This window comes from Platalea leucorodia, assembly GCF_965183815.1.
Source record: "Platalea leucorodia genome assembly, chromosome: 5".
Taxonomy (NCBI): domain Eukaryota; kingdom Metazoa; phylum Chordata; class Aves; order Pelecaniformes; family Threskiornithidae; genus Platalea; species Platalea leucorodia.
In genome coordinates this window covers 25,069,204-25,095,422 of record NC_138827.1, presented here as the reverse complement: position 1 = coordinate 25,095,422, position 26,219 = coordinate 25,069,204, and the positions used below count along the sequence as shown (strand labels likewise).

The 26,219-nt window shown below is 41.2% G+C and overlaps 1 protein-coding gene across 2 annotated transcripts in view; it reads left to right on the top strand.

The window, feature by feature from the left end:
• The window catches only part of LOC309591304 (uncharacterized protein), a 138,368-nt gene that overhangs the window by 40,414 nt on the left and 71,735 nt on the right, over positions 1–26,219 (top strand). For both annotated transcript variants that reach the window (XM_082313437.1, XM_082313436.1), the window contains one exon: positions 19,061–19,080. In XM_082313437.1, the coding sequence (XP_082169563.1) occupies positions 19,061–19,080 (20 nt within the window). The remainder of the gene's footprint in view (positions 1–19,060; positions 19,081–26,219) is intronic.

The window sequence follows — 26,219 nt, the reverse complement described above, 5'->3', positions numbered from 1 at the left end:
TTTCTCATCTTTCCCTCCCTAATGAACGTTGACATTATAGTCCAAAAACTGCTCAAAGTTGGAAGGTTTAAATTGTAATCAGCTCTAAAAATCATCCTTTTCAAATTACAGGCAAGCTAAAATACACCAGCATGGGAAAACCTTCCTTCGCTGTAGGGTGAATCAACTGTTCAGATGCCTTTGATGGACCACACACTATAATACCTTTCAGTATTATCAAATAATAACTCGGAAACCCTTGGCCATATGCTATTTGAACTGAAGTCAGAGGGCATATTTGGCATGTGGTTTGTGGTCCCTGGAATATATTGTGACGGGTGGAATATACTGAAATGGGGGGCTAGGAAGTAGCGCTTTTTATTTATAAAATCCTGCTTAAGATAATTAAAGTAGTGTAGAGCAGAAGGAAGTCTTTTGCCTAGGCTAGTGGTTATCTGCGTATCATGGCCTAGCACGTCTCCTGTCTCAAAGGAGTATGTAATTCAAGAAGTGTCCCTATGAAAGGGAGAAGTAGCTTTTGTTCTCAAAACGCAGCGTTGTCATGATTGAGGCCACATGTTCCCTTATGGTCCCTAATCAGTTTGAGGCTGATTCCTATTTAGTTCCTTTCAACCACTATTATTCCAGCTTTATGCTATTGTAAATTCACTCGTTCTCAGCAAGTTATACTGGAGTGATTCTCTAGTGTGTCAGGCTCTAGGTACATAGATACTGATATTCTTCCTAATTTAATGCACTTTTGCTGCCTTATGCTGGGTAATATTTTTCTACATAATGATTCATAGTAACTGTGCCTCAGGCAGGGGCTTGAGCTAGAAGATTATGCAGCAAAGCTACAATACTTTAAAATATGGATTTTGGTTTCAAAGAAAGACATGCGTGAAAAGGGAGGGGTGTTCTTGGGCTGAGGATAGTCTACACAATTTGAACATGTTGCAATGTGGTGAAAGATAACCCATCATCTTGCGGAGAGACATTGTGAAAACTCATGTCTTCTAAGTGAAGATCCTGCTGCAATTGCAGTTACTGGTTATGAATGTTTGAGGAGGCACGCTCAATTGATCAAGGTGGCTATGCATTAATACTTTGTAATTACAGCTTATTTTTCAGAACTGTAATTTTGCTAGAAAATGCAGTTGTTACGGCTCCCAGTTAGTGTCATCTTTAATTTGTCTGATAATTGATAATATTTTCTTTGTTGTGAATGCATCGCTGTTTTGTCAAATACTAATAGTTAGATTTATAGAATTAAAAAATAGTGAGTCTAATAAAGGGAATTCTTACCCAGGCTGGAGAAAAGCTGAGTTCTAGTCCCTTTTCTCCAGAGGGGCTTGAACCTTTATCTCCAGCTTCCAGGAATGGTCTTAATCACTGCATTTTAGGATTGGGTTTTCATTTTGAAAAGAGAACGTTATGTTTTCTGGATCACTCACTGGAATTGGTCTCTTGCCTTCGAGGTGCGTGTCAGGTCCACAAGGCTGCCGATTTTTAGGTCATTCTCACTGTCTGCCTTGATGCTTTTTGAGTTGCTTCAAACAAGGGAGGTGTACCAATAGAAGGGGCTTATTGGGGCTATAGCCCAGAATATGCGGTACTGCCCGGCTGGGAAACTGGTCCAGATATACTTTCTGCTTATACTTTGATTAAGGGGCAAGGAGCCAGCATGTCAGTTGTTTGCTCCACAGAATTTAAAAGATGGGTTTGTCTGCCAAGCAGTTTTTCCCCAAGTCTTCATCGTACTAACATGAACTAAAATAATGCACTCTGCAATTGCTGTTATTAAACCCAGCGTGACTGTATTTCAGCCAATGCATTTGTGTTTAAGCCAGTGAACTAATGATCAAATCCACAACTTCTAATTGCAACCAGTACATGGTGTTGTAAACATGATGCAGATGGCCTTGCTACCCTGTTAGCTTCCAATTTAAAAAAAAAAAAAATTACTGGTCAGTTAACCCTGTATGTGTCAGTCTCAGCCTGACATCATTAATGTGTATTTGTTGACTGGAGGAAGGCCCTAGAATTTCCCTTCTTGCATTTTTACTCTTCCTTCTGTTAATGTGATCATTTTGAATTTGATGTTGGCTGCAGAATTTGCAGAATTTAAACATGTAATTTTTAGGAAAAAACAGAGTTGCTATGGAGTAGTAAAAATGATTATTCCTCCTCTAGCCTAAGTTACTCACTTAGCAACAGTCCTAAACTAGGTCTGCTGAGCCTGAATTGATGCTTCTGTGTAGTTGTTTGCCTGTGAAAAATATGAGAATATCTTTATTCTTTCATGAATGCTAATAGTATCTTCATTATTTGATTTTGTTGGAGACAAAATTTGTCCCAGCTAATACTTTTCCTTGACTGATCCAAGTGAGTAATTAAGTACATGCCTAGCTACAGTAACCTGAGCAGTATGACTAACTAGAGTATGATTCCTCTTGTGCTTAAGAGATTGTGAATATTTGGGTGGGTTGGGACTCTTATGAGCCAGTCATGCTTTAATGGGTTTTTGGTAGGGATGGTCAGCCATATACTTTTTTAGTGTATTTTTGAGAAATTAAAGATACTTTTGATAAGTTCTGTAAATAGAGGAAGGGGACACTTTTCAGGAGCAAGAGAGCCTTTTTCTGTCCAGTCCTAGGTGTTCAAATGTGCCTACAGTTTTTATCCGGTTTTCCCTGATGAAATGGTTTTGCTCAGTGCATGTCACTGTGACTTGAGCCCACTCCGTTTAGGGCTGATCAGTGTAGATTCACTGAGCTTTGCTGATTTAGTCCAGTTAAGAATCAAGCTTTTCTTCTGAAATAAATAGTGGTTTAAAGCCTGTGGCCAGTCTGCAGTGAGCTTTGGGAGACAACATTTGTTTGGACAAGTCCCCACTTATGGTACATCTTTTTCCAAATATAGTCCAGTGGTACTGCTTTTTTTCCCAAAGCAGATTTGGGAAAAGAAAAAGTAAGCAGTGGCATGTAGGAGGAGAAGTGATGTTCAGAGGGAGCGCTGGGATCTCAGCAGCTCTGAAAAGCAGGCCACCTACACAGGGGTCAAAACCGCTGTAGGAGCGCAAGGAAGACGATACAACATAAGCTATAATTATTGTAGTGAAATATCTCCCCATAAAATGTAAAGTGCTTTGAGAGCTTGAAGGTCTGGTTTAGTTCTTTGGTTATGCAGCACCTGAAACACCAGAGCCCTGACCTCTGAGTGGGGCTTCTGGGTGCTGCTGTGATACAAGAAGTGAAAAATACTGAGAAAAATGCTCCTGGGACAAAACATGAGATTCTCTGTATTAATGACATTGCAAGACACAGGAATCTAAGAATGTGTTTGACAGTCTGTCATTGTAACCACTGAAACCTTAAAGGTCCAATTAAAGCCTCATAAAGAGTAATTCAGTGATGTTTGCATATGTAAAATAAAATGCTTTCTTAGCTCAGCTTTATGAGCATGTATGGACTCCAGGAATTCTGAAAACATTCATGTATTTTTATGAATGTCATGAACTCAAAATTATTTAGCAAATTTTGCCACTTTTTTTTTCTCCACAGGCTTTCACCATTGCTTACAGCCCAAACCACAAATAAAGCATTAAAATTATTGATGTGAGCTAAGCAGGAGGGCTATTGCCAAAAATAGCAGTATTCACTCAGGCTCATTCTGTGTAGCTCTGGAAAAATTATTCCCATGCTACAGCAAAGATCACATTTTTTCCTTTCTTCACTAATAGCAAAAATATTACCTTTCAAGTGGTCTGTTATTCCTGCAGCTGGGGGATAAGCAGGTTGGATGAAGTTTAAGGTAGCTAAATGAGCAAGGCTTGCCGATCCAGCCCCCTACTAATACAGTGAATGATTTATGATGCTTTTCTCTCCTGGTGCCTTCCCACCCCCTATTTTTGCCTTCAGGATGACGGCAAAATGAGGCAAATGGGCAAATGAAACCTTGTATTTGACCTAATTGAGCTCCAGGAGCATTGCTCTTTTTTCTTTCCACTTTAATGAAGTGCATGGGAGCAGTTTGAGTGCATGGTTGGGCTCTCGGAGAGTATGTTCAGAATGGATGCTCACAGTCCTGCCTTGCTGTGCCCAAAAAGACACTTTAACACCAGAAAAAACATGGGCACTCTGAAGTTTGAAAAGACTACAGGTGTGTACATGCATGAGACTTGTCTTGTGTAGTGTGTTAACATCCTCTCAGAGAGATTCAGTCTGCTTGGCTGTGATGGAAAGACACTTTATTCTTGGATAAGAATCCCATGTGTGGTGTTTTCTTAAAGCCGGGATCCCTGATTTGGGCAACCTCTTCCTCCATATCAGCAGCAGCACACAGGAGATCCCTAAATGGACAGAGGACCCTGCCTCATATGCTGAATGGAGTAAGCTCAAACTTACTCCAAATTATGTACGCAACCTTGCTGTGCCTAGGGCTTGCCAGATGTTTCAAGGTGGCTTCACATAGGAGCTGATATGTCTTGACTTCCATGAGGTTCTCCCACGTACACATGACATGTCACATATATTAATACTGTGGCCTGGATAGCGGAGCTCTGGGGGAGAGGCATACGAGCAACCAGCCTTCGTGTGTGAAGCCCATCTCCCACACCGTATCAGATCTGCTTTTCTGACCGTCTCCTTCAAGAGAGCACAGCACCCTGGCTCACTGGTCCCTTACTAGTTTGTGACACTCTCATCAGGTGTCTGCATGGGAGGAGCTGAGCTAGCACTTGGCATACATAGTCTTTCAAGCCTCCAGAAGCAAATTAGCTGTTTTATGGAGTTCAAACTGCAGCCCTGGGAGCTGTAGCCAATTGCACACGGTCCCAGGCTGAGGCAGTACTAGTGGCAGAAAGAGCCCACCGGTGCTGTTTGGGGGGGAGACAGGAGGCTTTGGAAGGCAGGTGGAATTTACAGAGAAATATAAGCTATCAAATAAAGTGCTGAGAAAGGCGAGACGTGTAGAGGAGAATTTTCTAAAAAGAAACTGATAATCCCAAGGTGTGTTACGTTGTTGAAGGGAATGAGAGGCAAAGAATTGATACTGTCCTTTGTGATAAGTTCCCTTTGATAGGTACAACTCTAATTACTAAGAAAATGCACTTTTATACTTCCTTTGGTCAGTGAGAGTTAGCTTTTGTGCTGCGCAGTGCTGCTTTCTGCACTGAGATTAACCACAGCACAAAGACTCAGATGATTTGTTAGCTGATGCTCCAAGTGATATAGAAGATTATTTGGGGAGCAAGTTTTGGAGCTGGGTTATCTTGCCACCAGGTTTGTCTTTTGGCAGAACTGTAACTACCTCACTGCTTGTAGTAAGATGAGTACAACTATTTCTTATCTTCCCCAGATGATATGAAAGGCTAAATTTATTTGTGTGAGAATATAGGTTTTTGAGATCTTAGAACAGTGTCAGTACAAGGAATGATCATCGACAGTTTTAAAATGCATCCTTGAGTCCATGAGTCAGAAATAAAATGATCATGAGCAAAAATGAGAAAGAAACCCGATATTCCTTTAAAGCTCAACCACAAAGAGCTCATCCTGTTGATGAGCTATTCTCAGAGGTGGGATTGCAGAGCAAATGGACAAGTCCTGTACGGTGTTTTGATGGTGACCCTGCAGCTCATTCTGCCCCAACTGAAGCCAGCTAGGCTTTCTGACTTCAGAAAACCCTGTGTTATGCTCAAGCTGTGGACAAATATGCAATGACTAAGAACTTAATAAGCATCACACATTGGGCTGCATAGTGAGATCGAGTTCATTCCTGCACTTGCTGTGTGTAAAAGGTTTTATCTTGGAGCATAGTAGCAGCATTCCACAGGGAGGGCAGGTAAAGTATGGGGACTCTGATGGCTGCATGGTGAGAGCAAAAGGAAAGGATGGAGATTTGGGGCTGGAGGGGAGAAAGGCTTATTAAGCTGAGAGATCACTGCCAGTGAAGGTGGGACCTACAGTAAAAGTAGGATCCTGGGAGAGATGTGTGCCTCCAAGCCCCATTGCTAAATAATGTGGAAAGAAACACATGCACATCATTGTTGTAGGAGTTTTTCTCATTAGATCAAAAGGACAACATCACAGCAATCTGTTGCTTCTGCAGAAAACACAGCATCCAAGAGGAGGAGGGGACACATATGGGCAGCAAGAAAGCTCTTGAAAAACAGCTAAGGAGACAGCATGGAAGAAACAGCTTACGGGGTGGGGTCAGAGCCGTCCCAGTGCAGTCAGAGAGGAATGAGAAGGCAGATGAGTGGGTGAGGACAGACACCCTACTGAATGTTGATTGTGGCACAGCCTCCATCTGTCCTTCCTTGGTGCACCCACTCCTAGTGCTAGGAATAAGCTGTGATACCATGGAATCAGATTGCTATTTGTAATGGCAAAACTGCTGCTGAGAAACACAATCTTTGTTTCCTAGTGAATAGTAGAGAAAAAATAATAAGTGCTGTTTACAGGCCCAAGTTGTTTATTCTTCTTTGCAGCAGTGTTCTTTTTCTCTACAAACTGTATTGCCTGTGCCGTCACAGCCTGGAGACCCCATGCACCACGCGCATGGGTGACTTCCTTTCTTAAGCTCCAGTAATTAATGGCTGTGAGACCAAGGCACTTAGATACCAAACAACCTCCACATTAAATAATCACAACAGGAATTGATGCTAATATAAAACTACATCCAAGAATTCAATAACTTTCACTGTTGACAACCCAGTAGAGTTTCAGCAGTTACAACCTTCCTGTTGTGAAGATTCTCCTTGAGGACTATGGAGTAAAATAAGTCTAGGGTTGGTTAAATTGTGTATTCCAACTTAGGCATTAATCTAAAAATGTAAATTACCTTCAGAAAGTAGAATACCTTCAATCTCGTTTAATTCTTGATACATCCATCAAAAAGACTTTGTCTTTGTAACCTCACATATCTTCCCATCAAGAAGCTGGACAAGAATATCAGATGAAAAAGAAGGGTTTTTTCCTTCCTTATTCTTCTTTCAGACAGTTAGTAGGGAGAGGACAGAACTGTTTAGAATCAGCCGTACTATGCTGCCTTAGCTACAGGGCAAGTCCTCAAATGTCTGCAATACTAGCATACCATGACAAGCAGACAGAAAAGTCAGACCAACTTCCAGATGCCAGGTTTGCTGTTAGATTAGTTCTCTCTTGACTTGTGTACTCAGCACTTTCCCTGTGACTGCTTTGATACTGAGGATGGCTCTACAGCTCCAGATGTCTGAATTTTGTGCTGCTGCTAAGTCCGGTTTCAGAGAACAATCCTGCTTAAAAACCTCAGGAGCGGTTGCACAAAGGCACAATGAAATGTCAGAAGGAGGTAAAGAAATGTGTTTTTATTTCAGCACTGAATTTCCTTTGGAAGTGTTAGCCATCACTCTTGGTATGAAATGACTGACTGCTGTACATGAGGGTGTTACCATGTTCTGAACCTGACTTTAATGTGGTCCACAGCAGAGCCAGGAGAGGTCACCAGCAAAGGTGGGCTGTGTGTTCTCCCTGAGGTAACAGTATGTGAGCCTGTGGGTTTGTTTTAGGTGTATTTAAGGTAAGAAAAAAGAAATGCAGAGGAAAAAAGTAGCTAAATCTTTATGCTTGTTTTCTTTTCAGAGGGAACACCTGTCTGGGGTAATACTTCATTGCATGCATTCATGAGAAGTAGGAAAGCAGCTCTGTTTACTTCGACTTCATTAGTGGCAGACCAGCTTCTCAAATGAGCACAAAGTTTCATTTTTTTGCCAGCTCCAAACAGATAAAATTACTACTTGGTAAATTCCACATAACCTTTAAGGCTTTCAATCACAGCACTAAACGCTACTGTGCCCCAGCTCCTGCTTTTACTAAATTGTATTATAAGCACCTTAATTATAGTCCATGCTGTCTGATGGGCCACGGAAAAGGTCATCTTCCAAAGAACATGTGATAACAAGGGTGGAGCGATACTGGTCGTTTTTTGTCTGTTGGGAAAGAAAGGGCTTTGCAGAGAAGAAGATTAATAGTAAACAATGGTAGTCTAAATATATCTCAGACACAAAATATCACATTCCTTCAGGCTTGCCTTCTCAGGAGGTACTGGCATTAACCATTTTACTGTGGGGATAGCTACACAAAGACATGCTCCTCCTGTTCAGAGCAGAGCTAAAAATGAGGTATGTTTTTGTTGTCATTTTACTGTTGAAGTTGCAGCAGTACAATGAGGTCTCTCACTTGCACTGCTTGTAGCAGTTGAGTTCAGGGCTTCCAGGCTGAGATCTAGTTCAAGGGCAGAGAAGTGAACAAACATTCGCAGTGACTTCACGGTGGTTTGAACAAATTCTCCACGCCGCTGCAAAAGAGAAAAATCAGACCTGGGTCTTACAGATGGATTAGTCCCCCATTATAGCCCGTGTCTGCCTCTTTACTTATTTAATTATTTTTATAGGTCAGGTCAAATATAAGTTGGAGGCAGCTCGCTTTTAAAGTCTCTGCTGTGCTCAGTATAGCAAAGCATCTGGCAGGACGATTTCATTTCTGACTCCCACTGTTAATGGCATGGCTTTGGGCCTTTGGGTAGGCAGGCTATCCTTATCACCTTGGCAGGCTTCCAGCTCCAAATAATAATCCATTAACGTCTGCCCCGCTGGCATTCTTGCCAAATACAAGGGATATCTTTTAAATAAACATTGGCAGTTCCCAGTCAGAGGAAAGAGAAAGGGAGTAGAGGAAAAACAATCCTTGACATTTCAGTGACTTTGCAGGGCTAGCTGACACCTGGTACCACCCTTATCTACGGGTGTTTATGCAGAGCTGCAAAACACAGCTTCTTCTGTTGGCTCTTTTGCTTTCTTTAAATAGAACTGGAAAGACTTATAATGATAGGAGTAGCTTTCTTGGATAGGCACTCTTTTCTTTGCCTTTTTTTTTCCAGGCTAGGGAGACCCCTGTGTTAACATCTGTGCTCCTGTTTTCCTCTGAAGTACATCAAGCATAGTGTAGCAGGCTTGCGTGCCTTGTACTTTGCCAACAATATTTTTTTCCCACAGTTTCCTCCCTAGTGGATTAGATACAATGCAGATTTACTTTCGTAGGGGCACTTTCCCACCTGACTTCCTATCTCTTCATCCATCAAACTGAACAGCCACATTGATCTGCCAGTAATCAGAGCAACTGGGGCTCACCCCATTCTCAGTGTTCCTTGGGAAGTGCTTTTTCTGTTTGTTTCAACCATTTCAGTTTCTTTCTCTGTAGCTGAACTCTCCATGACAGCTTGAGGTTTATTTTTCCAGCTGTTATATTTTGCTTAATAGCAATAAAATTACTTGTTTGGATATTTCACAGTATCAATAAATGAGCTGTCTAGGTTTTATTTCTGCAGTCCAGTTAAGATCTGGCATAGGATTCATTCTTCCAGAATGTGATTGGGGGACAGTAAAATATTTATTGTTCAAAGAATAACATAGGGTCAAACCTAGTGTTTGCTACCCAAGTCTGGAACTGGATTTCATTTCTGCTTGTGTTGCCTTGATTCACTGATTGCGCTGCTGCTACGTTAGTGTATATCAGAGGTAGCTAAGGGCACAAACAAACTCTCTTTTATTCCATCTTTATAACAAGTTAATTAAAAGATTGGACAGTAGTTTGAAGGATTTGAAGTCTTGATTGTAAGGATATTTTGGTATTTAATTCTCTCCTGCTAATGACTTGGGACTTGGTTTGCAACTACTCCCCTGCCAAAATTTCCTCAAATTTTATATTGCATTTGCAGCATTGTATTTTGCTCGCCCCTTTTCATCTGAGTGGTTGAGGCTATTCCTGTCTTTCCCTCAGTTTCAAAATAAACACCATCCCCACCCATGATTAAACTTCCTATCAGCATTATTACTGAATTTTCTGATGTGCAGCTAAAAGTTTCCTCTAACCCTATTACTTTTGTGTGGGATGGGGCAGAGGGATGTACCCTAACTGCTAAAGGGCACAGAGACAAACTGACAAAGTGCAGAATGCATTTTTTTGACCAAATCCTCATTTTGGGGCATTAAGCTTCTGTGTCGCAACACTTCCTTTTTTGAAGCATGGTGACTTTTGAATATGTGAATGTGTTTTCAATGAAGATAACTTGATCACCAGCATTGGGAGCTTGTATATCTCCTAATTAAAATGGAACCAATCTGAATCTCCCCAAACCAATCTTTGCTGTATTTTTAGTTCAATATATCGCTCCACCCCTGGCCAGCCTGTATATGGTAAACCTTCTGCTATTTCCTGCTCAGTTATTTAATGCTGGAGCCAAGCTAGTTTCAGTTCCTGAAGCAGAACCAAGCAAAGCAAATGTGGTTAGAATGGAGTTAACTGGAAGCATTCCCAAAAGATAGCAGATTTACTCCCAAGCACATGCTGATCCACCTACAGTGGAAAAGAAATATCATTTGCAAATCATAACCTCTTCACTCTGTGTAGATTCTGTCTGGACACTTACAGGCCTTCATTAATAGTCTGTACTTAAAAAGAATTATGAAGAAGATGCTGTAGGCTCTTCACAAGCAGACTGTAGTTGAAAATACTGTTAAGCATCTTTGCAGTGGAAGTTATCCCCTTAGTTGTTGAAACATTGCAGCTGAAGTCTAGAAAGGGGGCAAGAGAAGAAGTGTATAATATTGAGAGGCTGCTTAAAATAGGCAAATGCATATTAAGTAAATGTATGTCCCTAAACCGGATTAAGGTGACACATCTGTTCCTCTACTTTCATTGTTCTGTTAGACTGTACCAAACCCTAGCTGCTGGAACATGTAATGTCTCTAATTTTGCTAGCCAGGAAGATCCTTAGATGCAAGTGTGCTCAGGTAGGGAGAAAGGAGGCAGCTGCGGTTGCTGTGTGGGCTAATAAAACACTTCAGTGGGCATATTTAGCAGGGAGGAGCACTCCGTCGTAGCGTCCATCTGAGTCCACATCTGGAGCTGTTAATCGACTTTAGATTAGTCTATTGAGGGTCTGCTCCTCCAGGGGAAACAGCATTGTTAGCCCCCCCGGAAGTATGAGGGTGAAGGGTAAATAAATACGAAATTGCTGCATTCAGTACAGGCTGTCGATTTGTGCCAGGTGAGGTCTGTATTCTACTTTCCTGAAAGTAATCCTAAAAAGCACTTTGTAGAGTACTCCAGTGGATTTCTGCAGAACTGTCACGAGTACCTGCTTCCCTTAGATGATAAAGCTTGCAGAGCAGAGAGAATATTTACCATGGTTTGCTAAAGAAATGTCTGAATTTCTCCTCCAGTAAGTTTTCAACCTGTTCTTCAAATTAGAAGGGTAGAGGTCTTGAAAATAAAATCCTGGATGTTTAGTGAAAATAAAAAGTCAGATACAGTGCAGAGGCCCAAGTTGTCTCTCCCACTCTCGTGCCTCCCCCTCTACCCAGGGGATGATTGCAGTAGAGGTGAAACATTTACTAGACACTGAGGAATCCATGTAGGAATTAGTCTCAAGAAACAGAATCAATAGCAAATCTGGCTTCAGTAGCTCTTCTGTTCACAGGGTTAATTGTTTAAATAAAGGAATGCAGTAACAGAAACACTTCGCTTCAGGCCTCTTTTGGAGACTTTGTAAGTATTTTCTAACCCAGATTTTAAGAATAACAATGTGTAGCTGTGCTGGAACAAGTGCTATTTTTAAGTTTCCTGTGGTTTGAGAAATTGTCAGATTTCTCTGTCTGAAGGATCGAGGGATCCAGAAAACCCGTTCTGAGTTTCTGGTATGAACACTGAATGAATATAAAAATGAATAGACACTGATTTTCTGCATTGTAGAAGATGAAAGAAGGTTAAAAATCTCAGCTATGCTAATGTCAATCCAGAGCAGCTCCAGCAACTGCAAGCTCTAGTTAAATAGGTATTATTTAACCTAGTTCAGGAAAATCCCTCCACTACTACAAAACAAGTTTTTCCACTCTTACGGGTCATGACCGTATACGGAAGCAACCCACGCTGATAACATGTTGCACAACTGATACTGAGTAAGAGTCTTCAAAGAGCAAGTCTCTGCACCTGCTGACCTCCGGTCTGTCTAGCAGGCCTGTCCAGGTTTAAATGATCTAAGCTGCCATCTCCTGTGCATATCTAATTCTAGCCATTAGTCGGTTGTGCACAAGAGATGCCTTTTTTTGGTGCAAGCAGAGAGAGTTCACATGCAGAGATCTATATATCCTAGTAAATATCCCATTGTACATGAGGAGATGCTGTCTGTCTTCTAGCTGCATCCGTGACGCTGTGCCTTACCTGCCGCTTTGTGGATTTTGTTACGGAATAGTTTCTGGAGCTTTGTTGGCTCTCACTGGTATGTCTGTTCCTATGTGTGTGTGTGTTGTCAGGCCTGGTATAACGTGTTTAGACAGTAAAAATACTTTTCTTTTTTGTTATTATAACACCATAGATATACTATTTATGTGTTTGACATGCTCCCTGTGACACAGCTTTTCTTGTTTCACAGCCAGCAGTGCCTATGACCATCTTTCTTCTTTGTCTCTCCTGCCCATATATTCATATGCCCCATAAATATCAATAGTTATGATTAAATATAAAAGAGATGCAGTGCCAGTACTTGTGTATTGGCATAGGGGAAGAAGAGGACAGAGAAGGGGTAAGAGTTTTGTTTTTAGGTAGACTGAAACATTACAGTAGCAGAAACGATGGCACTTACAGTAATGTCACAATCTCCTGAATAATATAATTCCATCATTGCCTGGAAACCTAGCACTTACGCAGGGATGTATTTCACTCTTGAGTAATTTTATAGCATCTCAGCAAATGACTATTACTTTATACATCCAGGAGATCATGAGGGTTCGTGCATATTTGTTGACCACGAGACTTCTTTCCAGCAATGCTACTTGCATAGGCCTTCCCATGCACCTTTGAACCAAATTACCTTCTAGACCACGTGTCACCCTGTGCCCTCTGGCTCTGCGAGTGGAGGGACTCTGATGGGGTTGTGATGGGAGCCTACTGTTCACTCTCGTGTAGACTAAGTGAAAGCACTGCATTGCTCCTTGCAATTCCACAAGTTACTGGAGGCGTACACCACACTTTGAGGCATTTTTTGTCTTTGATATTCTCCTCTCTGTTTCCTCACCTGAATGAACTTCAAGGCACTGACACCTTTCCCACATCCTCTGAGTTTGGCTGACATCTTTTTTAAGACCTTCAGTAGTGGAGCACAGCAGCAGTCTCTTCTGGTTCACATGAATTTATTGGAATCCAGAAGCCTTTCCTGGGTGACATTAGACCAAAGAAACCAGCAGTATGGTTCTGCCCATCTGGAGGCATAAGGCAGTGTGTATACAATGCTCTTAGCAGGGACTTCTGTATGAGAAACGCCACATTTTATGCCATATAATGCACCGATCCTAGAAACTTTAAAAATATGCTATGGGAATGGTAGACAAATAGTAGTTGCATGGCTTATAAAATTCTGGTGTGGCTTTACATTGCAAAATGACACATCTGGCATCTAGCTGAGAGAGCTTTTTCACTTTTTTTCCCTATCCCAAAGTGCTTTCTCCAGGGAAAAAAATAAAAGTCAAATTGCCTGAAATAACATGCTTTCAATATTAGCAGTATATGGCTATCTGTGCCCTGTGAAAGTGGAGAAAATATCACATATACAATCAGCACATTATGTTGTTGACCAAAACAAAACTGGAAAGTTTAAAGAACAACCACTGTATAATGTCAGATTACCACGGTGTCTGGTTTTGGGAGTCTCCTTCTCTTCTTTGAGAGTTATTATGCCAACATATGAAAGAGAAAACTAAATGGAAACCAAGAAAGATATCATTTTCCCTCTTTTTTTCCCCCCTTTCTTTTCCTGTTGGGAGTGTTTCTGTTTGTCTGAATAAAACTTACCCATTCCAGGACCTAACTACTATTTAAGATTGCCTGCCAGCCTGGGAAGTTGTTATGCACGTTGCCCTTAAATAGCTCGCATTTGACTGCAGAGCACCTGTTAGTTGATTGGGAGACAGTAAAATTCAGGGCAAAGGCTTCCCAAACACAAAGGATTGCTTGTGGAAAAAGGCCTTGTTGATCTTGGATGAAGTTATAACCACCACTTGATGACTTTAGTGAGGCATTGTATGGTGTACTAAGTCTGTACATGTGTTTCTGTGTGTGAAAAAACACCACCTGAGCTAAACAGAAGAGAACAGAGCTAAACTGAGTCTCCTCCTAACGGTCTTTCTTCGGGTGTATTTTATGGAGCACTTTTGAAAGAACTTTTTGTGTAAGCCCCTTGGAAGCTCTTTTCAAAACCCCTGCGCAGAAGTGCCGGAGCCTGTGGGCCACCTTCCTACTCAGAGCTTGCCTCTTGTAGTTCACGTCTTTCCAGTTCAGACTTTGGTCCGTCAGATCAGGTGTTCCAGACCCTGCAAAAGCTGTTTTCCTTGGTGGGAGGTGGAGGAGCTTGAAATAAATGAGAATTTTTACAGAAAAGTGTTCTTTATCCCAGTCCCTGTTCGTTCAACTGTTACCGCACACTGCTGCACCCTTACCTTTGCTCTGTGCCTCCTGCTTGCTGTGCTCTCCAGAAGCATTTATCCCTTCTCTTGGAGTCAGCTTTGTGTTCTGACTCATTTACTATTGTGTTTGTGGTTAATTTTATGGGGTAAAGCAACTGGGATAACCTTGTGAAGATCAAAACAGTACTTTTAAGTGACACATGGTTACAGTATTAATTTTCAACTACATTTAGGTATAATATTGACATTCATTTGTTCTTTACAGGAGTGTGCTTGTTTTGAAAGATAGACAAGTAAAAACTTTTTATGATAACATAGTTCATCTATGATGTAACTTGTTCATTTTCAGAAATTTTGTTTTAAAAGAGCTACTCTAAACTGCCAGAATTTATGAAGCTGTTGCCCAGAAGACATCAATCTAATCCAGAGCCCACTAGAGTCTGTGAACATCTTTCTGTTTTGCTGACTTGGTTTCCAGTAAAGGACTGAGTTATGAAACATGGTGACACCTCTTGGTCATGCTGACTTGTATCTGTAGGATCTCCTGGCTCCTCAGGACCTCTCTTTTTGTGGTTCAGCTGTAGTCTGCCGGAATAACTTCAACTTTCTTAGCAAGAGTTGTTACTCACTGCAAAGCTTGTCAAAATTTCCACTCACTTTCAGAGCTAGTGAACTGGCGCAATATGAACACCATTGCCCAAAATGTTTACGGTGAACAAAGCCATACCACTGTTTTTGGCAAAGAGCTATATTCTAAATACTTGCAGGATCTTTTCAATAACCACTGTGTCCTTTCCCAGCAGCTCTCTCAGGGGCTGCTGGGGAGGCTGCTTTGCACAAAAGTGAGATTTGCCACTGGCCAGGGCAGCCTTCTCCATCCATAGTGCCTGCAGGAACCAGGTAGGAGCTGGTAGTTATTTCTTACCATTCAAGTTACTTCATACCTTTCTTTTAACATTTCAACCAGAAATGAGTTATTTCTTAACCACTGTGCAAGGCAGCACCTCTGAAATCTTGCTGAGTGTGGGATTTACCACCCCACCACACACACACAATACCTTCTACCCCACTCCAGATGCCAGAACGAACACAATCCACGTGTTTGAACGTAAGGCATCCAGGCTCAGGTTGAGGGAAAGCCAAGCAGTACACTAATCACATGCAGCAAGCTGATCTTTTGCTGCAGTTTTTGTTTAAAACCTGGTTATTTGTGCAGGCTGGATTCTGAAACATTTGGTTTGGAACTGGACAAGCAGAACCCACAAACTGGATGATTGCCCGGTGTGCTACAACAAAGGCAGAAAAAGAAGGAGCCTCTGGTATCATTCAAGTGCTTGACTGTTTTTTTCAGCAGGTATTTTTTCAGTTCACAGCAGGCCATTGACACCAGAAAGTGCAGCAACAGCAACCTCAGTGGTGAAACTGCCAATGTTACAATCGGAGGGAGATAAAGTGAAGTATTTGTTGGAGTGGCAGTACCAGGAAATGGCTGAGACATCACATGACAGAGGATGTGCACTCTGTAGCAGAGGGACGTATTTACTTACAGGCTAGACTTCCACCAGACTCGACCAAAGGCAGTTTTGGCTAGTTATTTGAATTACCTGACCCACTTGAAGTAGGAAGTCGTTATATAGATAGTAAATACCTACCCCACCCTTGGTAGGCAGACAGACTCTTTGCCAAAATGGTCTAGCTCGGCTTCGCAGAATATAAAATATTGTACGTTTCTAGTTAAAGCCGTCATTGCAAAGACATTAGAAGCTGCTGCTGTTCCAGTAAACTGCTCTACTTCTTGGCATTCGATCATTGTGGAGAAAGCCTCTAGGATTTACCTCTTACCACCACTTGGAACACAAATCATACGCAAAGAATAAGTCTGAAATTTTTCTTAAGGTGCAAATCACTTGCTTCTCCCACCGATGACAAAAGCTCCCAGGCCCTCTGGCAGTCAGGGAAGTTGCCGGTGATGGAGGATACCGACAGGAGCTTTACACAACCATTCATCTGAAGTGTTAAATAGAGACTCCAAGGCAGTTTTTCCTCAATGTTTTTATTTTATTTTCTTGTAATGAAAGCTGCAGCTAACTTAGCACACATAACATGCTTGGTGATTAATTATTGTTAATTGATGGGTGGGTTTAAAATTTTAAGCAGGATGCTTGAAACATTATCTGCAAGTTATCATTTTTAAAAAAAATTATGTTGCTGTTGTAGTAATTCATAACTGTAAATTCTTTTCCCCATAAATAAATGAGATTTCACCAAAATCTGTGGCTTGCAGCAATGTTGACCTTTAGCATAACCCTGCAAATTATCACCAAAATAAGATTCTGATCTTGCTTATACCAGAATATAGTTGGAGAAAGTCCATGAAAAGACAGCAGATTTATACTAATGCAGCTAAGAGCAGGTCTGGTCCAAAACAGATTTTAAAGTAAGAGGATTTACTTCAAATTAGAATGATGATGGCTCTTCCTTGGGCTTTAGCAATAGGTGATGACAGAAAAGGAAGAAGAGAAGAACTGCTTATAGAGGAGTCTTGTCTTCTGCTGCACACATATCTCAGTTTAATTTTGCTTATATTTTGTGAGACTTTTATGTTATGTGAGGCTTATGTTTCGTGAGACTTCAGATACTGATACTTAAGATACTGGGATGGGCTGGAGCAGTTAATTTAGCAGAAACTGAAGTGAAAATTTTATTTCCTTCAAAGGTCACTTCTCAGAGTTCAGGAGGTAACTTTTCATTTTATAAAACCAGGGGCCAATCTTGCTTGTCCTCCTTTGCGAAACCAGTGACTATTTGCTGAAGTTGACCTGATCTGTGTGTATGCTGAAGTTGACCTGATCTGTCTGTATTGCTGCTGACTTCTCTGCACACCACATGCTTGCTGCCTGGGTTGGATAGGCTTAGGAGAGACCACAGCTAAGTTAAAAAGGATTTATGCTCCTATTCTCCTGGATCATTAGTCACATATGTACGGCGTTAAGGACAACGTGTTGCATTGGGCTCACCAAGGGATTTTAATGCACTAAGGCAAAGATCCATAAAGGACATAAGCACCCAGCTCTGAGGCTGGGATTCAGAAGCCTTAATTAGGATGCTACTTTGCCTGCACAGTGAGTTGGGAGAATTCAGTGTCTAGTAATGGGATTCACATGTACCACTACTCTAAGCAGGGGGATTGAGTTAGCAAGCTGGAAAAATGCTGAAGAAAAGGATATGTTTCTGTGCTTCAGTTGGTACCTAAGCCCTTTTCTTGGATCTGACCCTGAATGCTGAAGTTTTAGTAATATGTACCAGTCAGCCTGTGTTCACAATTCCACTGAATTTCCTTACGGAAATAAATCGAATTAAACTTTTTTTCATTTGACCCTGTTATTACAGTAGAAAGCCTAACACCAAACTGCACTGGAGGCCCAGTGCTATGCTGGAGGCACACTTCCCTTGTTTCTATTCTATTTATGAACGCCCTTCATCAACTAATCACTGTTTGGCACAGTATTAAATTTAATCACTGAACTCCAAAACGTTGTAATGTGTCTACCTACTCCATGGTTCCATTTGGATGGAAATTTTCTATCTTGTTTAAAGACTATTAAAGCCCTGCCTTTCTTGTGCAGAACAAAAGGGTATTGTTTACTTTGTTTTTTGTTATTTTCGTATTCAACAAAAGATTATTATTCTGTCTCCTCAGTGCTGAGATCCCCGTGAACATGTAGACCTCCTCTCTACTTGCTTTTCTTTCCCCTGGGTGACTACAAAATAGAAAAATTTTCTTCACATAGAAGCTTACGGTTGAAATGCATAAAAGCAAATGTTATTTATCTAAACTTTCAAGGTTTTCCTAATGAAAGTATTAATTAAAAAGTTGATGTGAGGCATCATTGAATAAAGAAATAATGTTACAAGGCACAGCAGCAGTAGCAATGAGAATAACACACATTTATGATTAAGAATTAATCTTTCATGATATAAAAACAGTTTTTTCGGTGAAAACCTTTTGATCTTTTAAGAGAGATGCAGCAAACCCACAAACATGTAGTTGTTTGTTTGGATCCCATTATTGCTACACTGTAACCTAGGGAGAATAGCTTTTTGATCCTACAACTAGGCAGCCTGTGGGCAGGAGAGCAGGGTTCTTGCTTTTGGAGAGCTAGCATCCCATTCACAGTGGGTTGACTTTCAAAAGACCCATTTATTGAATGACGCAAGGTGCAAATTATGACTCACTCTGCATAGGTTAAGTTTGTAAAAATCAACCTATATTCATCTTCCTAGCACCTACACAGCTGCATAATGTATTTATTATCTCAAGGGTCCCATTAACCCTTTTAAAGGCTTAAAAGTGATCTGCAATACAAGCCAGACAAACTGATGTTCTTACCTAGTGAATTAAAGTTTTTCTCTTTTATCAGTGGTGATCTAGTGAATGGCAGATTTTCTTCTCTCTGGCCAGGATTAGGTCACAGAGTGGCCCAGCAGTCTGGGTTTGAACATTTCCTCCTGTTCTACCAGCCTTCGTAAAAAAGACATTGATTGCTGGTGGTGTTTGCTGATATGTGACACTGTGTTTTCCAGGTCTCAACCAGATGAACCAGGTACTCTTCAATTTCTCAGTCTTCTCATGATCTTGCAATGATACTGTAAGTAATCGTTGCTTATTATAAACAGCCTTTTAAGCAGAAGTTTGGTGCTAGTTCAGTGCATTTTATTAGTTGAAACATTTCCGTGTATTTCCCACTTGTATTGCAACCTACTTTTTACGGTAGATTTAAGGGTATGGGAGCAGTTTCTCTGTGTTTGCAAGGCCTTTAAAAGGACAGAACCACCTCTTCACCTTCTCCACCCATCTCCCTCCCCATCTTCCCTCCTTTCAAAGGGAGAACATCAGGAAGTTTGGAGATTCAGATGTGGTTCCTAAACCTGTGTCAATGAGGAAGGTCTACTACACTGCTGGAAATGGTGTGCAGCCACTTGTTCCTGTATTTCAGCTCTCCTTCCTCTCAGGAAACCCAGACTTCAAGGGAAGGAAAACCCCAAATGACCCTTGTACATGTCATTGCAAAAAATGGTGGTTGCTTAAAAAAAGGGTGTTACCTTGCGTGCATGGCTTCATTTCTCCACCTATTCCTCTACTGCGCAGGTTACAAATAATGACAGCTATTACAGGACTGGCTGTATGGGATGCACACTGAAAAATGAAGCATCTCTTTCTTTGACCCTTTGTCTGTAGTCCTAACTCAGCAGAATTTTCCTTGTCTGGTAATATGGCCGGACTAGAGGAGGCACTGTACCTTCTCTTATTACTGTGGGTGAGTAAATACTGCAAAAAGCCTTTCTCCAATGTTGAATCAAACACTGAAATTAATGTACTTCCTCTCTGTTCATAAATACTGTGTGTCAGCCTTCTGCATGCCACAGTATGCTAACCTACTTGCAGAGATTCCTACAGAAAGGAAATGGCAAAATTGCATGTAAGATTATTTACAGCAAACTAATGTGAAAAATGAACATATTAGTTAGATACTTGTCTGTGTCTTTACTCAGGGAACACGTATTACCCCGTGACTTTCATGGTCAATCACATCTAAACATAAAATGTGAGTTTCAGAACACATGTAGGGAGCAGATTGGAATTGAGTATAAAGATATATATGCTGTTGTTTTTAAGCCCATAATAAAACTTTTTGAACACTGTTGAATAATAAATGCATTTAAAGGAAATTACAATCTGCTCCTGTTTAATCCTTGAAGGAAAAAAGCAAATTTACTTATGAATTCTGTGTAATGGTTTATTCTTTAAGACAGAACAATGGAGGCTTGGTAAGAAACTCACTGGAATCAATAAAAAGACCCCCATTTTATGCCCCAAGTTTGTAGTCTGCACAGAAGTCTGTTATGGCAGCTGCCACCTTTGCTAACGCACCAGGGTTCAGACCAGGTTCCTCTAGGGCTACAGCGGTAATGGCTCTTAAGTCTGGCTGAAACAGTCTGATATTCCCTGTGGATCAGGGACAGAGGTGGACCTGTAACACGCACTCACCTGTGCGTTACGTCAGTAAGTCTAGTATGTGCAGTTCAAGTTGTAGCTCTTGTAAATTAAACAGAGAAATAAGCTGCTTTTTCGCTTCATGCCACTGCTGAAATATGGTCCAAGGCTCAGGTAGATTCCAGCTGTGATCTTGCTCCTTGGTTATGAACATACATTTATGTTCTCAAGACATTAGAGCTCCTTCTACACAGGCGAAAATTGTAAAAACAAAATGAACAACGTTCTCTGTGTACAGTAGAGTTATTTAAAGTGCCTGAGGGTTTGAACACAAGCAGACGCTGTGTTCGCATACAATATAAGCAAGACTTCTGGGTTTTGGCGCTTAAAATTACAATTAAAAATACAGCAGGCATGTTTCAGCAATTTTATGGGATGCCATAAACATCCAGAAAAGGATTCCAGACAAAAGTAAAGATTCACAATAAGGATTCTTTCTTCTTTTTGTTTCCTACCTCGCTTTTTAGTGTGATGTGCTGTGACACACCAAAAAACTAATGAAACAAAAGTAAAGGGCAGAAGGTGTCTCGCTCATTGGAAGCTATTGTACAACAGAAAATGTTTCTTTGGGGGAGTCAAAGTTTACAATCTGTATGGCTCTGTTCAGGTAATTGTTTTAGCTTCCTACTAAAAAGCCCCAAACAAGTCTGGAAGGTGAAAAACACTTTCCTTCCTCAGCACAGGAACAGACACAATAGACTCAAAATCTCTCCCTGGCACAAGTTTGCATACCATGATGCTACCTGAATTTTCTTAGATATATTTACCACAGGAATGATGCTACTGCATAGTCAGTCAGCTATTCCCACTGTAGCCTCCTGACAGCATGCCATAGATTACGAAATTTTGTATTGTATCGTGTACCTTTAAGCAACATAGTGTTTACAAATTTATAAGGCTCATCCTGTTGTGAATGTGTTTTAAGCATTAAGCTAAGGTGAGAAGAAGAACCTGAATCTCAAGTTAAAGGATTTAATTACAAGGCCTTTCTTCCTCAATACTTTTTTTCCTGCCACTTGTAAATCCTTTGACAAAAAGAGTTCCTCGGCTTCTTTAGTTTTTTGTACCTGAATTTCTCCTTAATCTACTCTTTAATCTCCAAAATGCTTTGAAATGTTGTTATGACATTGAGTGGAATTTCCTCTAGGATGGTCAGCTCTTTCCTAGCCTTAAGATGGGAGACAAATTGCAGTTTGTTTTTAGATAGTTCTGAAATCCATCTCTTCTCTTTATGACACTTTAGCAAAGTGTTTTGTTCTGTGCATGCATTGAAACCACATAGCCATCAACTGCCCCACCTAATGATGCTCAGCCAAAACAAATCCTCCCCCCCCCGCTCCCCCTCCAGCTTTCCTGGGTTTCTCTCAGTCTCCCCTGCCAGCACAGGAGTCATGCGTGGCTCCTCTTATTTTTTTTCCACCTCTCACTTTTGCATTCTGAAAAAAATGTAAAGTCCTGTATAGTTTTTGGGGTATTCTCAGGGAATTTACCTTCTTCCTCCATGCAGAGAACAAGGAACAGTTAGTCTCTTCTTTCTTCTCACTGGATACCAGTATTGAGATTGTTTTTCAGGAGTTAGGGCTAAGTGCGAATTAGGTTTCTGCCACCCCTGAGTTAAGCAATGGTCCCTATTAGTGATCCAGTGTCTCAATCAGGGCAGGAAGTGCACAAACCAATCCACAGGGACTGGGCACGAGACGTCTGTCAGAAAAGAGGGAGATAGAAGGTATCTTAGGGTTACATTTGTTTCCTGTGGCTGTGCATTTGCTTTGTTTTCATTTTCCTTTCCCCTCCCCGTTAGAACAATTCAAGACTATGTAGGAGCTCTTTTTTCCCCTTTACCTGCATTTATTTCCTTTAATTAGGCAATAATTTTGCAATCTGAGGGATTCAGAGGCAATCCTATTCTCCCTTTCTACCTTGCTAGTTGTAGCCTCTTGTTCCTGACCCTGCCACAGTTGCAATGCCATGCTGTGAGACAAAGTTCAAAGGTTTTGTTTGTTTGTTTGTTTTTTACCTTGCATTCCTTCCCTTTCCCTTGCCTTCATGCTCAGTGTAGCCCCAGCAGCACTTTTCCCCCATTTAGAGCATCAGGCACATCCCTCAGGCCTCCTACTGAATTCTTTACCTCCCTCAAACACGACCTTGGGCTGGATCTCACCCCTCATGCAGGTGCTCAGCACAAAACAAAGTTCAAGTCCATTTAAGAGGTATTTCAGGGGCTTAAGGGAGCATGAGATAGGGTGCAATTTTAACACTCATCTCTCTGTGCAGGATAAATTTGATGTTAATTGTAGTGAAACTGCTGTGGTGGATAGTCTTTCTAGCTATGAGTGACCTTGTGTGCTTATTCCTTTGCAATGGCAGCTATGTGACTTCTTCATTTATACAATCAACCTGAAACTGTCTTGATGAAGTAAAGTTTGTAATTGCTGCTATCACAAAAATCGTAACCGGAAAAGCAGTTGCAGTATGTCTCCAGAATGCTGTCTCCAACCCCTATACCTTGCTGAACGTTGCAGATAGCTTCTCTGGTGATGGACAAGTGGAGCTCATCTGAACATGGGACAGATTTGAATAATCTCTTTCACCTGTCCAGCAACACAGAATTGTTCCTTGCCTTTCATTTGCTCATGCTTTGCCCAGGCTAGTCATGACTGACAAAACTTCAGCTGTTTGGGCAAGTGTATCACAAGCCACTGCACCTCAGTCTTAGGAAATTTATCTTGCTGTTCAAAACAATTCCTCACACTCCTTGACATTTACTCCTATGGGTATTTGTAGGCTGTTATGTCTGCCCTTACTTGTTGTTTAACCTGGCAATAAGCATTTAGCTCTGTCCTCATAAATCATTTCCCCTCAGCTCTTTAGCTGCCTGTGCTCCTAAATATGAAAAACCCAGGCTAAGCCTACCCTTTCGATGACTACTCCCCACAGGATTTTATTGGTGGCACAAAATCATTGCTCAAGCCATGATTTCATTCCTGGCTTATTGCATGATCCTTTGCTGATTATACTGACCTAAGGATCTATATCAGCAGTTCTCTGGTTTTCTTTCCCGTGTCCTCCCACATACTCTTAAGACTTGTTCCACCTCTTCCCCCAACCTTAAAACCACTAATTCAGGCTCCCTCTCCCCAAGAGCACATCTTCTGGGAGTAGCGGAGGCTGCAGGGAGTGTCCCTGCTGCCTCTGTTCCCACTTCCTTCATCCCTCACGCTTCACTGAAGGACATCTCTGCAGCCAGAAGCTGGTTCCCAGGGGCAGCTGGAAGGTGGGCTTCCACAGCACATCTCCTGGGATCAGTGTATGGTGGGTGCAGCTCCCTGGGGCAGGGTAAGGAAGAATAACTGGCTGGATTCAAACATCCTCTGCCCAGAACTGTGGCAGGAGCTGGTGGGCAGGGAGCTGGGCCACATGCTTACCAGCTGGCTGGGAGAGCATGGTAAATTTTTGCATTTTTGCCCCTCCTATGGGCACCTGTCTGCATTTTCAGAGCAGCTTATCTGTAATTAATGTGTACAAATTTCAGGAGCTTTGTGGTAAGGCCAGAATGCGCTGTTGATTAAGGCATCTTTGAAGGTATCCAGATCTTAAAACAAATTAATTGTCACAAAATGTCACCAGGAAGAATTCAGGAGAACCCTGAAGAAAGTGCATTTATGCAGTTTACGAGGCCACTTACAGTGACTACAGCAAGGATTGAAAATAATGAAGAGTTGTGTAAGGCACAGGAATTACTTCAGGGTGCAAATCAGGCTTTGACTTTTAGGGAGAAGAAAAATCTTCTTGTGGGTAGATTTGCCCAGAGCTGCCTATTGCAAACTTCCTTTTACTTTTTTGTTAAAGTTTTATTAGTGGTTACAACCACAGACACAAGAAGGACCAGAGAGATCCCTAATCTGGCATAGGATATCATCTCATCAGCATAGGGTATCCTACCATCCCATGCGAAGTAGAGTGTTGTTCTCTTTTTAGCTGGTAAAAATTTGGAAGTTGCAAAATGATCATGAAAGCAAGAGACAGGATGTGATGGAAGGCATTTATTTTCCTAAAAACTCAAAAAATTTAGACAAGCCTCAAGTCTATGCTGCATTTCTTTCCTACTTGCACATTCATTTTAACTCCTCCACTCATCTCATTTGTTACTGTGTTAAATGTGGCTGATTACTGCAGTGCGTTTTCTTTCAGGGCTCTTTCGTCTCCAGGTTGGAAGAATCGTCCATTTGCCTTGTAGCAGAAGAAGAGTTTGGTTCTAAATTTGGGATGACTTGTTCAAGACCTACTTTTGTTTCACCTCTGAGCTACAGACCCACCTTTTAAAATTCTGAACATTAATTTTGATTTTTCTGAAGACTGAATTGTTTTCTGACGTGAGGAAGAGGGTCATACATGAGCATGAATTAAGTTAAATTGTATCTGGGAAGTTTAGTCTTGTTTAATGGCTTTGTTCAGTTATTCTACCTGTTCATTATCCTTACATAAACATTAAAATCATACGATCATTACGTTTTCTCCTCTAAAATAAAGGAGATTCTTATAAAAAACTTAACTCTCTGCACGTTTTCTTTGTTTCTATATGAGTGTACACATACACTTTTTTATTTTGTTGAATAACTCCTTTAGCCACATTTTTTCCCCCTCTGTTTACATCTCTTCAGATACAAGGCAAGCACAGAAGAATTCCAAGTGTAACCAGAAAAAAGAAAACTCTGGTTCTTCCCTCAGATCTTCAAAATCATGGAAGTGTTGTATGTCTATTTAAGTTGTGGTTCGAAAAAGCCAGTGGTGTTCAGCAAATTGTTTTAGGGTTTTCAAAACCATGGCATCATATTCTGAAATTTGATTTTCCAGGTCCCAAAATGAGAAAGAAGAAATGTAATAATCCACTTGGAAGTGAGGGTCTTTCATTTCTGGCTGGTTAGTAGTTTAGTAAAAGTTTAGCTATGTAAACACTGATTCACCAGGAAGGGTTAGTCATTGCCATGCTTCCTTATACTCTGTTACCAGCTTTCATGTTCTTTTTCTGGGCCTTCCTCAGCAGGTCCGTGAAGTCTGACCTCTCTTACTAGCTTCTCATATTCTTTCATTATGTATTGATCACGCTAGAATGATGACCTCTATAGAAACTCCTGGAAATACATGCATTAAGTATTGAGGCAGGCCTGGCACTTGCTGCATATTCATCAGACTAAATCAGAAACAAAGCTGAAATCCCTTCCAAAAGTGAGGTTGAACATTTGAAATGAACCAGAGATGATCTCACTGGAAATGTCCATATTGTCACTATCCTCTCTTCTTTAAAAAGCATGACAACTGCAGCAGGCTGTCTGATAGAAGCAGGTTCTGCACTAGTATTGCGTAAACAAATGCGGAAACACTGCAGTTTCAGAATAGACTAGGATCTGCAAAATTATGCTGTAATCCCTCTGACCTCCTCATGAGGTGTGAGCATCTTATAGGGAGAGATGTGGGACCAAGCTAATAACCTTTGTGTTGGCTGTATGAAACAGTTCCAGCTTTCTCTGCTGCGAAAACATGGGAATCCTTGGTTTAAGGTTGATCCCATGAATTGCTGAATGGCCTCATGCCCACTGACTCAGGGCAGCGTACATAAATTGGGTAAGCAAAAGCTAATTACCTCCCATAAAACATCTCTCCTCTTGAATCTGGATAGGCCATTTTGTC